Raw genomic sequence first — 15022 nt, 5'->3', positions numbered from 1 at the left:
AGACGTATATATCATTATTCACTCGCCTCTATTCAAGTAGCTAAATTACGGTACAATATATGAGGGATGTTCTTTTTTGTTATTTGGCACAGTTGATGATGACTGAACAATTTTAGACCGGAAACATCAGATTCAAATCAGGCCAGACTGAGAATGACGTATACATATATATTCTGACGCGTTGAGGAGTCTGATGTGATTAAGAACACGAATTGAATAACGTAGACAGACTGTCTCTACGTATGGTCGTAATAAACCATGCGACAGGCGCCTACTGCTATAGATGTTTTGTGCCATGTAGTGGTAAGCCGGCCGCGGTAGTCGAGCAGTTCTAGGCACTTCAGTCCGGAACCCCACGACTGCTACGGTCGCAGGTTCGAGTCCTGCCTTGGGCATGGATGTGTGTGATGTCCTTAGGTTAGTTAGGTTTTTTGATGTGGCACATGATCTTGAACTGTGTATGAAAAGGTGTCGGCCCTCATGTGTATATTTAGCACTTCGTGCAGAAACAACCGTTCAGTCACAGAATCTCCCAAACTCACTGTAGCTGCCTTTAGTAATGTGGTGGCAGTAACATAAGATTGCGTCGCTGTAGCACATACCTGCATTTAACACCAGCCCAAACCACATATTCCTAACTCATGCTGGCTCCAGCACTATTTCTTTGGTAATACCATACTAAGTTTGTTTCTACAATTCGTTTTCAAGTGTCGCTATTTTCAGTGGTGTTGTAACTGTGAAGTGAGCAACTGTTAAATATCACAGTGGGTTCGTAAGCAAACTTTTGTTTCAGAATGGGAAAATCAGAGGACAGTATGCCACAGCCAGCATCAACGGACACAACAACAACTGGTTATGATGCGGCAGGGGATCCAGTTAGAAAGCCATACAGTGAGGCACCAACTGGAAACGCCACTGCAGAAGATCCTCTAATACCCGGTACGACTGAGCAACTCTGTATTTGTCGCTATTAGGCCAAATCTGTTTGGTATTCTAACGTAAAAAGATGCACATTACTCATTCCCAATGCTATTGTCACATTATGTTAAAAATTCTGTGTCATGCATATCTTTCGTTCTGAATTTCTTTGGATTATCACAAGAACTGTAATTCTTTGACTACCACTCGTAGCCATCGGCTCTGGTGAATAATGTACGTGTTGCGAGATTCGTATATGTGATGACCTGTGCCCTTATAATTCAAAGCCTTGGTTCCCTCAATGTAAAGACTTTCAATGAGCAGTAACTGAGATGACGAACTTCGTGTGCTGTAGATTTTTATTCCCAGACATAATATTTACCATTTGCCTACAAACTCAAACTGGCATTTCTTCACTTTCTTACGCATCTATCTAGCGTCTTTTCATCTTATTTTTATAGGCTGTCATAGCATGAGATACTTTATACAATTGATACTAATCTTCAGAATGAAACTTTCACTCTGCAGCGGAGTGTGCGCTGATATTAAACTTCCTGGCAGTTTAAAACTGTGTGCCGGACCGAGACTCGATTTCGGGCCCTTGCCTTTCGCGGGCAAATAAACCATGTCTGTTCAGTCGTCTGCAGACTGTGTGTCCGGAGACAACGCTTCCAATGGCTGCGTTAAGGTCCCGAGCAAGGCTACCTGCACTGCTCCATGGCCGTCTGCGCTCACTGATGGTGAGATATCGGTCTTCTTGTGGTGGTGTACACTGTGGACGTCCTATATTGTAGCGCCTGGACACGTTTCCTGTCTGCTGCAACAGTTGCCATAATCTTGAGATCACACTTTGTGGCACACGGAGGGCCCTTGCTATGACCTGCTATGTTTGACCAGCCTCCAGTCGCCGTAGTATTCTACCCGTCAAAACGCCATCAACATGTGTTCTTTGAGCCATTTTCAACATAGTCACCATTAGCACGTCTGAAAGCGTCTGCACACTTACTCGTTGCAACGTTCTCTGACATGCATCAACACACCTCTGTGTATGTGGACCGCTGCCAGCGCCACCGTGCGACGACCACAGGTCAGATGCACCGCATAGTCATACCCCGAGGTGTTTTAACCCGCAAACCGCCCACCAGATCTTTGTTTGACCATATATCAGCATTATCCTTAATTTATGAGCATGAGTGTAGGATGAAATTATGTTTACTATGCCCTTGGACTACCTTTTATGTCAGTTTTGGGAGACCACAGAGTGACTTCTGTATTCCCTGTGCAGGCGGCGGGATGAAGGTGCCACTGACGCTGGGGCCTGAGTCGTGCACCGTCGTATGTCCAGCGTGTTACCAAACCATCCAGACAGACGTGGAGGTCAAAACAACATCCGAGACAAACGTACTTCCTATCCTATGCGATCTCATTTCGTGAGTATGATTTAAATCTCATTAACATGTAAATTAGTTGTAGATGTAGGCGTGATTCAGTTACTGTGTGGTCTAAGTGCAATGCTGGATCTAAACGCTCCTATTTCAACATCCATTCTCGACATTTCTATCTAGAGTATTCCGTATCTTCTGCCTACTGACAAGGGAACCTCCCCATCGCACCCCCCTCAGATTTAGTTATAAGTTGGCACAGTGGATAGGCCTTGAAAAACTGAACACAGATCAATTGAGAAAACAGGAAGAACTTGTGTGGAACTGTGAAAAAATAAGCAAAATATACAAACTGAGTAGCTCATGGGAGGATATGCAACATCAAGGACACTGGGGCCGCAGGAGCGCCGTGGTCTCATGGTAACATGAGTAGCTTGCGGAACGAAAGGCCCTTGGTTCAAATCTTCGATCGAGTGAAAAGTTTAATTTTTTATTTTCAGTTTATGTGACAAACTCTTATGTTTTCATCACTTTTTTGGGAGTGATTATCACATCCACAAGAAAACCTAAATCGGGCAAGGTAGAAGAATCTTTTTACCCATTCACCAAGTGTACAAGTTAGGTGGGTCGACAACATATTCCTGTCATGTGACGCACATGCCGTCACCAGTGTCGTATAGAATATATCAGATGTGTTTTCCTGTGGAGGAATCGGTTGCCCTATGACCTTGCGATCAAATGTTTTCGGTTCCCATTGGAGAGGCACGTCCTTTCGTCTACTAATCGCACGGTTTTGCGATGCGGTCGCAAAACACAGACACTAAACTTATTACAGTGAACAGAGACATCAATGAACGAACGGACAGATAATAACTATGCAAAAATAAAGAATGTAAAATTTTCACTCGAGGGAAGACTTGAACCAAGTCTTCTGTAGCTGCTCACGCTACCACGGGACCACGGCGCTCCTGAGCTCACAATGTCCATGATGTTGCCTATGTCGCCCATGGACTACTCAGTTTGTATATTTTGCTTAATTTTTCACAGTTCCACACAACTTCTTCCTGTTTTCTCAATTGATCTGTGTTCAGTTTATCAAGGCCTATCCACTGTGCCAACTTATAACTAAATCTGAGGGGGGTGCGATGGGGAGGTTCCCTTGTGAGTAATGTAATACTGAGGTTGCATCTGTTTCTGTCAATAAGATCAACTGTACTCAATTACCAATAGCTTCTCGTTAGTACTTTATCTTTTGCCGTGATGGCTTTTACTGTTTGGGACCCTCTACTTCTCTCTTAGTACGGCATTAATTAAAAGTTTAATATATTCTGGTGACCGTATTGGTGTAAAAATTTTTGAAACTGCTCCCCAGTTTCTCATGAAGTCATCACGAGCAACAGTCATAGAAACTATCCTACACTTTCCAGAATGAGATTTTCACTCTGCAGCGGCGTGTGCGCTGATATGAAACTTCCTGGCAGATTAAAACTGTGTGCCCGACCGAGACTCGAACTCGGGACCTTTGCCTTTCCTATCCTACACTTTACTATATTAATTATCTTAAGCTTGGCGGTTTCCTTGACATCACCCTGAAATAACCGATACATTGCAGCACTGGCCTCCCCCTTCTTTGTTTCTGCTTTCCCAGGACACAGGCAAAACGAAGACATCGCAATACTAATTAAAAAGCTAGATGCTGCCTTAGAGTCGCTGGACACCACACAAAAACTGCAGAAAATAAGTATGAACTGCAGTGCATAACTACTACAATGTTGACTACTTGAGCATATCCAGCATCTCTTTCATTTGAGCGTGCTGAATAAAGTTTCTTTTTTTTTTGTCAGCAGTCTTCCGAGTGGCGACCAACAGTGAATTCCTTTTCTTCTCAGAGGAGTACCTGCACCGTGAGTCTTCACTTATTTTCTGGATGTATCCCAGCCTCTTGTCTCCTCTACAATTTTTACACTCTACAGTTCTCTCTAGTACCATGGAAATTATTCCCTGGCGCCGTAATACATGTCCTATCCACCTGTCCTTTTTTCTTATCCATGTTTTCCATGTGTTCCTCAACCGTCAATTTACTTTCAAAACCTTTTCTTAAGAATTTACTTCGTTTACTAGCGATTCATCAAGAACATTAACACACTTAATCACACTAGGTGAGCGTGGAAGTAGTTGCCAGGGAGTAACTGATGAAATCAAAATGATATTGCTTTTAGCAAATAATAATATTATCCCTAAAAGCTTTTTTTTAAGAAGCCGATTAAAAATTATAAGCAGAAAGCCCTCTCTAAATATCAAGTTACAATTTATTCAGAGGCAGAAAGAAACAAATTTTTGAGTGGTATGAGCTTTCGGGCTGAGAACCTTGCCGCTCCCTTTTGTTACGGCTGTAGTCACGACCGCTCACAACAACCTCTCAAAGACTACACAGGTGCAAATCTGCAACACACCAGATTACCGTAAAGTAAAAGTTTTAACAATTCACACAAGCAAACAAACTATGCACCCCGTAGAAGGGATGGAAATGGTACAAAACACTAAAATTAAAAGATTAACTTGCCACCGAAGGTGCAACTTGATTTTAACTTGTAAGAAAAGTCTTACGGTGGAAGGGTGGCAACTTTATATACTAAAATGACCATTTAAATAAAAGCCCATGAAATGCAATCTTACATAAAATTATACAAGGTTAGCCAAACATGCTCTACAGTACACGTATACCGCCTCTCAAGATGATAGGCAAGATAAAGTATATTTCAGGAATTAGGCCGTTGCACTTCAAGCAATAAATCCGTTAACACACTGAATCCGACATACATGGCAGAAACAGCTATTAACGTACGGCAGATTGATAGGGAGATTACCGAACAACCGGAACCGCAGGTTGCTCTAACCCGCCCCTACTCCTCAAGGGAAAAAACGGACCACTCAATTCATAAATAACCACCCTCCCACGGGTGGGCAAACGGAGAAGAATGGTGGGACGACCCCAGAGCAAAGCGGTTGGTGACCTCACCAAGAAAATAAGTAGAATGTAACAAGTAAATGAAACAACATATCACCAATCACTTAACTTCTAACAAACTGCGATTTCTAACAAACTCCCAAAACGCTCTCCCGAACCGTCCGCTGCCAGCCGCTTCAACGGACGCAGGAAGGCGCACCGATCTCCCGTCTCATGGCGTCGCAGCTCGCCCCGGCCAGACCAATGTCGTGGGTTGACTCCTGTTGCTCTCATGTCGCCCGCGAAGTCACTACCCCTCGCTATACGGCGCGGCCCAGTGGACTCACGTGGCGACCTCACATGCGCCGACGCTCAAGGCGGACAAGTCATCTTGTGTCTCAGTGCGCGACCGACCCATCGATCGATCCAACCGCCAATGACCGTTGCTTGAGCAACTCGAGCAGACTGGCGGCCTAACGCACAGACTCAGATGCAGGAACTAAGCCCCCGACCTGGCGACCACTCGTTGAGTTCTCTCACTGCGCCACAAATTCGGACGATAGACAGACTAGCAAGCTGGGGACGAGAGACTGACCCCAGACTCGCCCAGACTGACCAACTGGCGAGCTCATAGCGCCCCTTAAATGCATGTGAACAGGAAACCTTTCCCACCAGAGGTAGACACCAAAGCTTCGATTGCCACAGCGGCGCCACCGCCAGAAATGGAGGGCGACTGCTTCACACAACGTGCTGCGGCGCTCTCTTCAAAACAGCAATTTTTACGGCTCAGTTCCTTTCTTCGTTGATTTTGCGGAGAACCTCTCCATTCCTTATCTTGTAAGTTCACCTGATTTTCAATATCTTCTGGAGCACCACATCTCAAACGCGTCGATTCTCTCGTGTTCCCACTGTCCACGATTCACTACCATAAAATTCTCTGCTCCAAACATAGATTCACAGAAATTTCTTCCTAAAATTATGACATATTTTTGATACCAGTGAAGTTCTTTTGGCCATAAATGCCCTTTTTGCCTGTTCTAGTCTGCTTTTTATGTCATCCTCGCTTCGTCTGTAATGGCCTCTTTTGCTTACAAGGTAGCAGAATTCCTCAGTTTCGTCGACTTCACGACCACTAATGTTGGTGTTACGCTTATCACTGTTCTCTTTCCTCAACTTCTCATTACTTTCGTCTTTCTTTGATTTACTCTCAATCCACATTCTGTACTCATTAGACTGTTCATTCCATTCAATATTTCTTGTAATTCTTCTTCATTTTCACTTCACTGCCTCTCTGGCGCCTTTGCCTTTGCTAAAGCCATTATAATCATCATCTAACAGGCCCTCGATTTTCTTTTCCATTAATCTGTACATTTTTCTCCTCAACATTTTAAATGAATGAGTTGTTAAGCTGATTATGTGATAGTTTTCATGTCTATCTGCCCTCGGAATGTTCGAAATTGTGTGCCTGATATTTTCCCAAAGTCTCTCTCTTATATTCTGCAGGCTATCATTCCCCCCCATGCTTTTAGAAATTACAATGAGACATCATCTATCCATTTTGCTTTCCCATGTCTTCCATAGACATTTAAATTCTAATACTGGCTGCCGTATGTCTTCCTTATCGACTCCAATTTCTTTTCCTATCAGAGTTATCAGACAAATCCTCCCCGTCATAGAGGCCTTTAATGTACTCTTTGCACCTATCTGCTCTCTCCTTTGCGCATAACAATGGAACTCCCATTTCATTCTTAATGTTAGCACTCTAGCTTTTAGTTTTACCGAAGATTGTTTTGCTTTTTTATGTGCTGAGTCATTCCTCCCAACGATCATTCCTTTTTCGATTTCGTAACATTTTCCCTGCAACTATGTCGCCTTTGCTGCCATGAACTTATTTATTTCATTCCTAGGGAATTGATATTGCTGTATTCCAGTCTTGCCCTGATCATTTTCGTACTTCCTCCTTTCGACGATCATTTGGAGTATTTCTTCCGTTACCTACGGTTTCTTCGCAGTTGCCTTTCTTGTACCGACATCAGACTGCCCAGCATCAGTGATTGCTCTTTTTAGAGTTGCTCACTTTTCTTCAACTCTACTGCGTACTGAGCTATTCATTATCGCAGTATCCACATCTTTAGCGAATTTCAGAAGAGTCTCACCATTCCTCTAGTCTCCCACGGTAGTGAACCAGTGTATGTAGGGGCCCTGATAAAGACCTTATCGCGTCCAGTGTCACGTCAGAAATCCAGTACCGGGCTACACATTTGGGCTCCTTGCTTCCCACACCCGCTTTCCCCCAGGCAACCACCGGAAACTGATCAAAGTTACCTAGGGGAATCACTCAGGCAATTGTGCTACTTATATCCAAGATCACCTAACATAAAAATGTCGGCAACCACCTCTCCTCCCCTCTGGACCAGTGAGGTTCATTTATACCCTCCACATCTTTATCTTTTGTAACTGGGTCATTTGTGTGATAGGGGTTAATCAAACTCGTGCTCCTAGGTAATTTCGGCCGTGTGCCATTATCAAGTTCATTTTCTATATTACATATCTTGCTCGTCACGTTCTTTTATGTCAGGCTGCTGCACATAGGGCATGTTACGATGGAGTACGACTTCTGATTTTATGTATGTGAGATAAAAGAATGTGATGAGCACGATACATTACACAGTAAATGTCCTCGATAGTGTCTCACGGCCGTAATAAACTATAACACGACTTTAATAAGACACAATACAGCCGTATTTGTAAATACAAGTATTACATGACACCACCAGAGACCACGTCCAGACCCAGACGTGTATGTAAGTACTCTCATTTTTGTGTATTTTCTCATATTTTTCGTAGTTTCCCCAGTTTTAAGTATTTTTCGCCCATTTTCCTATTTTATAACCGGAAACACTCTGGAGCATAGGGAGAGGTTATCTCTATGTCTTTATAACAAATTACCTCATTCCAGGTCTGTTCGTTACAAGATACATTATGAGGTACCCATGGTCTATGGATACAATCTTTCGTTAAAAATCAAAATGAGCTTGGTCGAGGGTTCGAACTCTCTGTGCTTAAATTTTGAATAAAAATCATCAGTAACGGCAGAAAAGTGTGAGCTTAAGAATTCACCCTCATCCCGCCAACGGTCTTGTCAGAGACGGCGGATAGAGGTTCAGGACACTCGGCTATCCTTGGGGTAGGAAACTGCACCTACAGTATCAGCAATGATCAACTGCGTGAGGATGAAGAAAGCAATGGAAACTACTGAATTAAAGACACATAATGTGTATCCGCAGGACTTGTGGTCTGTAACTGAGAAAGATGTCATGATAATCTTTACATTGGCAAAAGATTCTGGAGTAGCCCCCTTTCGCTTCTCCAGGAGGGAATTGCCATGGGGGAGGCGACCACAAGAAAAAGACTGAGTAACCAACGAAAGGATAACGTTCTACGTGTCGGCTATGTAACGTCAGAAGTTAGAACGGGATAGGGAAGCTCTAACATCTGAAACAGGGAATGCTAGGTATAGTAGGCGACAGTGACGTTAAATGGAAAGAAGACAAGGATTCCTGTCCAGATGAGTATGAGGTAAAATCAACAATAGCTGAAAATGGTATAACGAAAGTAGGATTCGTTATGAATAGGAAGATAGGACAGAGAGTGGGTTACTGTGAACAGTTCAGTGATACGGTTGTTCTTATCAGAATCGATAGCGAACCAAGGCCAACAACAAAAGTTCGAGCGGAGGATGAGGAGGTAGAGAATGTATATGACTATATTGAATGGGTAATTCAGTAGGTAAAGGGAGATGAAAATCTAATCGTCACAGGGGACTGGAATGCGGTTGTAAGGGAAAGAGTAGAAGAAAGGTTTACGGGAGAACATTGGGCTTGCTAGTAAGATTGAGAGAGGAGAAATACTAATAGAGTTCTGCAATAAATTTCAGCTGCTAATAGTGAATACTCTGTTCAAGAATCACACACATCATGAGCCTCTTGCACAGACCTACTACCCTGACTTCCACTGCGTCATGTATTCTACTTCAGGGCCTCTGAACCTCTTGTCTGTAGCCAAGTGTGTACCGAAATCACCAAAGAGAACAGTTACTGCTCTTTTGTCTCCTTCTGTCACTACACAATCCAGCGTGTTCCAGAATTAGTTCATTTCCGCTTTGTCTGTTCTGCTTTAATTGTTTGTGGGTGCATTTGCAGTTATCTCTGTATCGGTATTGTGTCCTGTCTTCGTCGTCATCTCCTTCTCACCCTCCCACTCAGTAACATTAGCCAAGCTGTATATGTCTACCAAAAGTGCTGTGCCAGATATAAAAGCCTGTAGCTTAACCCTATAATATGGTGTTACCTTTAATATTGTACATTTTTCTGACTCCAGTGTGTTCCCATCCTTGAATCTTGTTTCTGGTAATGTCAGGACACCAATTTTATACTCCTTTATGCCGTCCAGGACTTTCATGCTTTGCCATTTCGATATGAAAAATTCTGTTTGTGTGTACCAATCATTTTTCAGCTATTCATGCTTTGCATCTTCAGTGGTCTATAATACAAAGAAAATAATTTACATATACATTTTTGATATGAGATCTGTAGTGAGTCTGAGTAGCCCAATTTGATCTATTGCTGTTTGCAACTCTATGGCTATGTTTTTTATAGTTACATTTGTTTGTGTCACATTCATGCCTCAATTTATTGTCCTTCATGTGCTCTCTCTCTCTCTCTCTCTCTCTCTCTCTCTCTCTCTCTCTCTCTCTCTCTCTCTCTTATACCGGTTCTAGGCGCTCAGTCCGGAGCCGCGTGACTGCTACGGTCGCAGGTTCGAATCCTGCCTCGGGCATGGATGTGTGTGATGTCCTTAGGTTAGTTAGGTTTAAGTAGTTCTAAGTTCTAGGGGACTGATGACCTCAGCTGTTAAGTCCCATAGTGCTCAGAGCCATTTGAACCATTTGAATCTCTCTTATACCATAAGATTGCCGTGACTCTATTATCCCAGTGTGTTGGTTATTTTCCTTTATTAGATGCTCTGAATACGTGGAGTGGCTACATTTGGCTTCAGTGCCCTTGTATGTTCTTTGTGCAGCCCAATATATTTAGAGTTGTAGCTGTTACATATTAATTCATATAGTTCTGAACTGTTGAATTTATCTTTCTCTATTTTCACAGTGTTTACTTTCTTTTGTATTGTTGTATTTATCTCTAAAGATTGATTAATTTAATGTTTTTTTGAAGATGCTACTAATCTTCACAGTGAGATGGTTGTGGTATGTGCCTTTTGTGTTGAGGGACCTGTTTTCTGGTGTGAAAGTGCATTCTGTTATTGTTATGTGTTGGCATATCTGTACTGTTTTCAGTTCTGCTATCTTCTGTCTGTACTTTCCTTTTAATGGCATTACGTAGTTTGTCTACTATGTTTCTGTTGTATCCATTGTTTTGTGCTATGTTGATGAATATTATTAGTTGTTCTTGATTGTTCGTTTTGCTCAGAGGTATTCTGCCCAGTTTGCATTCTTTTTGAAGCTGTGTCTGCTGTTATATTTTGTAATTTTGAGGTCAAGGAACTATATTGTCCATTGTGTTTCCAGGATGGTATATGTTATTTAGTTTTGTAGTTAGTTTATTTGTCAAATTCTGTAATGCGAAACATGGGAATACTCTTGAAATTATAACAGATCTCCCACGAATATCGTCCCTACGTATTTTCTGGCTGGTTCTCAGCACTAGTGCTCATGGACCTTTTGTACAAAGTTTTTTCTGGTTGTTATATGTTTTTGACATCTTTCGATATGTTTTTCATTCTTGTTTCAAGATTTCAGTCAGATTTTCATTCCCCAGTACTTTTTTGTAATAGCTCTTTTTGTTATTCATGTATTCCTGTTTATCCATGAACACTGCAGTATTACTTTTGTAGGAAATTCTCCCGTATCCTGATTGTTTTCATTTATTGACTTAAATGTGCTTCTTTGTTTTCTTTCTTTTTGTTTCTATGAGTTTTCCTTGTTTTTTGATGATACCATTTACTTGTTTTGCTATCAGTTTGCATTAATCCTGGTTTCATCACCTTGTGCGACAATATGTTCTTTTTCTATTATGGTATCCTAATGTCTGCATTTTTTAATTCAGTCTCATTAATAGTGTATTTGTGATTGGTGTGTGTGTGTGTGTGTGTGTGTGTGTGTGTGTGTGTGTGTGTGTGTGTGTGTGTGTGTTTTCTCCTGCAGTTGTTTCCTCATGACTGTATTTAATTTTGTATTTTGTATATTCAGTTGTTCTGTTGATACTTTCTGAGCTATCTGTTCTCCTTTATCTATCATCTGTCACACGATTATTCACGTAAATTTCTACCTACAAGTGCAAATGTAACAGGTTTTTGTTTAGCTCAAGTTTTTTGCATATTGCTGTCAAATTTCATTATTTAATCAAGATCGTTGTGCTGTTAACTTGGATTTTTGTCCTGCTTAAAAATCACGACATTAATGTAATTTGAAAGCACTTGCCATTGTTCACAACTTCTGTTGAATTTCATATTATTTCTTGTCTTGTGGAACTGGATGAGGGCCATCTTATATGTGATGTAGACCTTTAAATTTTAAGTGTTATGTCAAGGACTTGTTTTAGTTTTCTAGCCTTCGTCATGATATGTAAATGATTTTTAATTTAAAGATCCCTTTTTAGGCCTATCTCTAATGTCTGATTCATTCTGGATGCTGTGCTACTCGGGAATTCTGTCTCTCCCTTCCATGGTGAGGCTGGCTCCCTAGAATCAGATAGCCTATTTGTGCCAGCCAGAGTCTATCCAGGGTTAAGTACCCTTGGGGTAAATTACTGTTTATTATGTGCTCCATGGCTACTTCCCAAATCAAAGCATTAATTGAGCTACTACAGTTGCAGTAGTGGGATTACAACTGAGGTTGTGAGCTCTATAGGATATATAGAGAACAGTCCTGCAAAGGTGAACTTACCACCTTACCAAGCACTTTTCTGAAGCACAGACAGGACACGTTTGTTCCTTTCACAGCCTCGACACTAGGTGCCATGTATGGATTAACTTCAGTTTCAATCTGAAGACAAAGCCTCTACCTCCTCTGCCTTTGGGATTCTCACCTCCTTCCGCGATAGAAGGCGTTGATTTCCTTCACCTGTCACCCTCCTAGACATGGCTCTTTACTGGGCATTATCGTCCAGAGCCAGACAAACTCAGGTTTTTCAGCAAAGTATTATTCTTCCAAAGACTGGCTAAACGGTATATATGTTTGTAATTACCTGTATGTACCTTATTTTGTTTAATATAAAATTTGGAAAAGACTTTGATGCACATTTGCACATACACAGGTCAGCCAGAACAATATGACAACCTGCATAATAACCATTATTTCCACCTTTCGCATGGATAACAGCAGCGTCACTTCATGGAAGCAATGAGGCCTTGGTAGGTCGCTGGAGCGAACTGGCACCATATCTACACGCAAAACTCACCTAATTCCAGTAAATCCCTGTGAGGGGGACGATAAGATCTCATACCACGTTCAATCGCTTTTGGTATGTGTTCGTATTTGATCCAGTTCAATTCGGGTGATTTGGGGGGTCAGCACATCTATTGAAACTCTGCAATGCGTTCCTCGAACCACTCCACCACATTCCTGATCTCGTGGCATAACGCATTATCTTGCTGAAAAATGTCACTGCCTTTGGCAACTGTGATCCAAATGAAGAAGTGTTCGTAGTCTGCAAACAGTGTACGATAGTCTTTGGCCATCATGGTGCCTTGCATGAGCTCCACTGGATCCATGGATGCTCATATGAATGTTCCTCAGAGCATAATGAAGCAGCCGAAAGTAGTATGACGAAGTACGTGACATTGTTGCCAAATTTATTCACGATGGTGGATCCAAGATGGCAGTGATAGATGTAGCAACGTCGTAATGGTGATAAGTTCAAATAATGGCGGGAAAATAGGTCAGCTGGGCTACCTCCACTAACCTAACTCCCTCCTCCCCTCCCCTCACCTCCTCAAGAAAATGGTGGGAAACTTTTGACGTGAAATAACGGCGGGAAAAAAGGTCAGTTGGGCTACCTCTACTAACCTAAGTAATCCAACGACCATCTCTTCCTAGGAATTGGTGGGAAAAGGACTGTCTATGCGGGACTGCTGGATTTGGCACGCATTGTTTATTTCTACAATTTGGGGACGCTGATGTACAGACACGTTCACTACGCGTGAAACTGGCAAAATAATGCATTGCACAAACTCTCATTGCATATAAAAATGTAATAAAGATCTATTCCCTACAGGGGCCCTTGTTTATGTAACGCGCTGATAATGGACTTAAACTCCGCAGGCAGCAGCGGGCTGGTGTTATACCGAACGCGCGCTGTAGTACTTGGTGTACTTGCTGAGAATGTAACAGTAACTGGAGACATTGCATTGTACTATAATTATTAATAAAGTGTGATCCTTAACGTCTGTAACCGCTAGACGTACATCCCGAACCGGGGGCTCAAGAATGCAACAGTTTGAAAAAATTCGAATACATAGTGCTGCTCTTCCCGCTGAGCGCCTAGCGAGTTGGTGAGTCACGGGATAACTTCCGCCTGCTGCTGCCTGCAGAGTCTAAGTCCCTTATCAGCGCGTTACGTAATCAAGGTCACCCACTCTCTATATAAGCGGGCAGTGCACGCCAGCGGAACCATTCCGCTGGGAGCTCTGTCTGCAACAGCATTGAAGGAAGCACTATGCCTCGTCGACGTGTGTATTGTCAACGCCGCCACCGCATGCCAGTCTACAAACATATTGTAAGCCTCGAAAATAAACTTGGAGGCAACGGAATAGCTCAAGCAGTAATCTTAAATGGACCTATATTCTTCCGAGGCTGCAGGGTTAATTTTACTCTGGATGTCGCTACTGGAAATTCTGGTAGTGGTTGGTTTACCCTAGTCATTATTCGTTGTGAAAACGCCTCACTTCCTGAACTCGAATCCTTCGCGGAATGATGACCAGATGTGTCGGGCACTCATGCCGGATCGACATGTCCCACATGCGAAACGCCTCTGGGCATGCATGTGTTTACCTAACCACTGTCACTGATGTGCTGGCACATCGCCTTTTTACCTGTGGGTCCAGCAGCAGTCTAATTGCCAAGCGGAATGTTTGCCTAGTGATCCACCCTCGCAGGCATGGCAAAAAGGTTTTCACTGTTGTACTGACGTCTCAAGTCTATGTAAGTCTCCCTCTAGACGCACCATAGAAATCTGTTGCAATGCTTCCAGAAAATGTTTATGAAAATATCCCAGACTAACACAGGATGTATTCTTCCTAGCAATCCTAATGGGACAGCCCATCTGTCATGAGTTACTCTTCCTCGAAATTGTAAAGTCCTGCTTTCAACATATAACTCAGAAACGGTAAACGTTCGATCCTGTTTTTACCGCTAAAACCCTTCATTATGTACCCATCTTGTTGAAGAAATCTCTGAAACATCCTATGTCCCAGCACAAAGAATGTCTTGTGAACTAATGGAATATTCTGATTGACTCTTACTGAATTTACCCACCAAACTGCTGCTGCTGCCAGTATGGGAGCACTGTCTGCAATTTTTTTTCTTGAGACAAGACTTTCAGCAGCAAAACTATTTTGTGCTGCCCACCATATTGCACTGGCAGTTAAAGGCTGCAAAAGTGGTTTACAGATCATTAAATATGGAAAGACACTTTGTCAGTTACACTACTCTGCTACTGCCGAGAAAAGCTTGAATATTTCAGCGTCAAATCGATCTCCA

At 42.4% G+C, this 15022-nt stretch overlaps 1 protein-coding gene across 1 annotated transcript in view; it reads left to right on the top strand.

Moving 5' to 3' along the window:
• The window catches only part of LOC124610845 (lipopolysaccharide-induced tumor necrosis factor-alpha factor homolog), a 70302-nt gene that overhangs the window by 41679 nt on the left and 13601 nt on the right, over positions 1 to 15022 (top strand). The window contains exons 2-3 of the mRNA XM_047140194.1: positions 794 to 939; positions 2204 to 2348. Of these exons, the coding sequence (XP_046996150.1) occupies positions 795 to 939; positions 2204 to 2348 (290 nt within the window). The 5' untranslated portion in view covers position 794. The remainder of the gene's footprint in view (positions 1 to 793; positions 940 to 2203; positions 2349 to 15022) is intronic.

This window comes from Schistocerca americana, chromosome 1 (genome assembly GCF_021461395.2).
Source record: "Schistocerca americana isolate TAMUIC-IGC-003095 chromosome 1, iqSchAmer2.1, whole genome shotgun sequence".
In the NCBI taxonomy this organism is placed as follows: Eukaryota; Metazoa; Arthropoda; class Insecta; order Orthoptera; family Acrididae; genus Schistocerca; species Schistocerca americana.
This window is presented reverse-complemented; position numbering and strand designations above follow the sequence as displayed.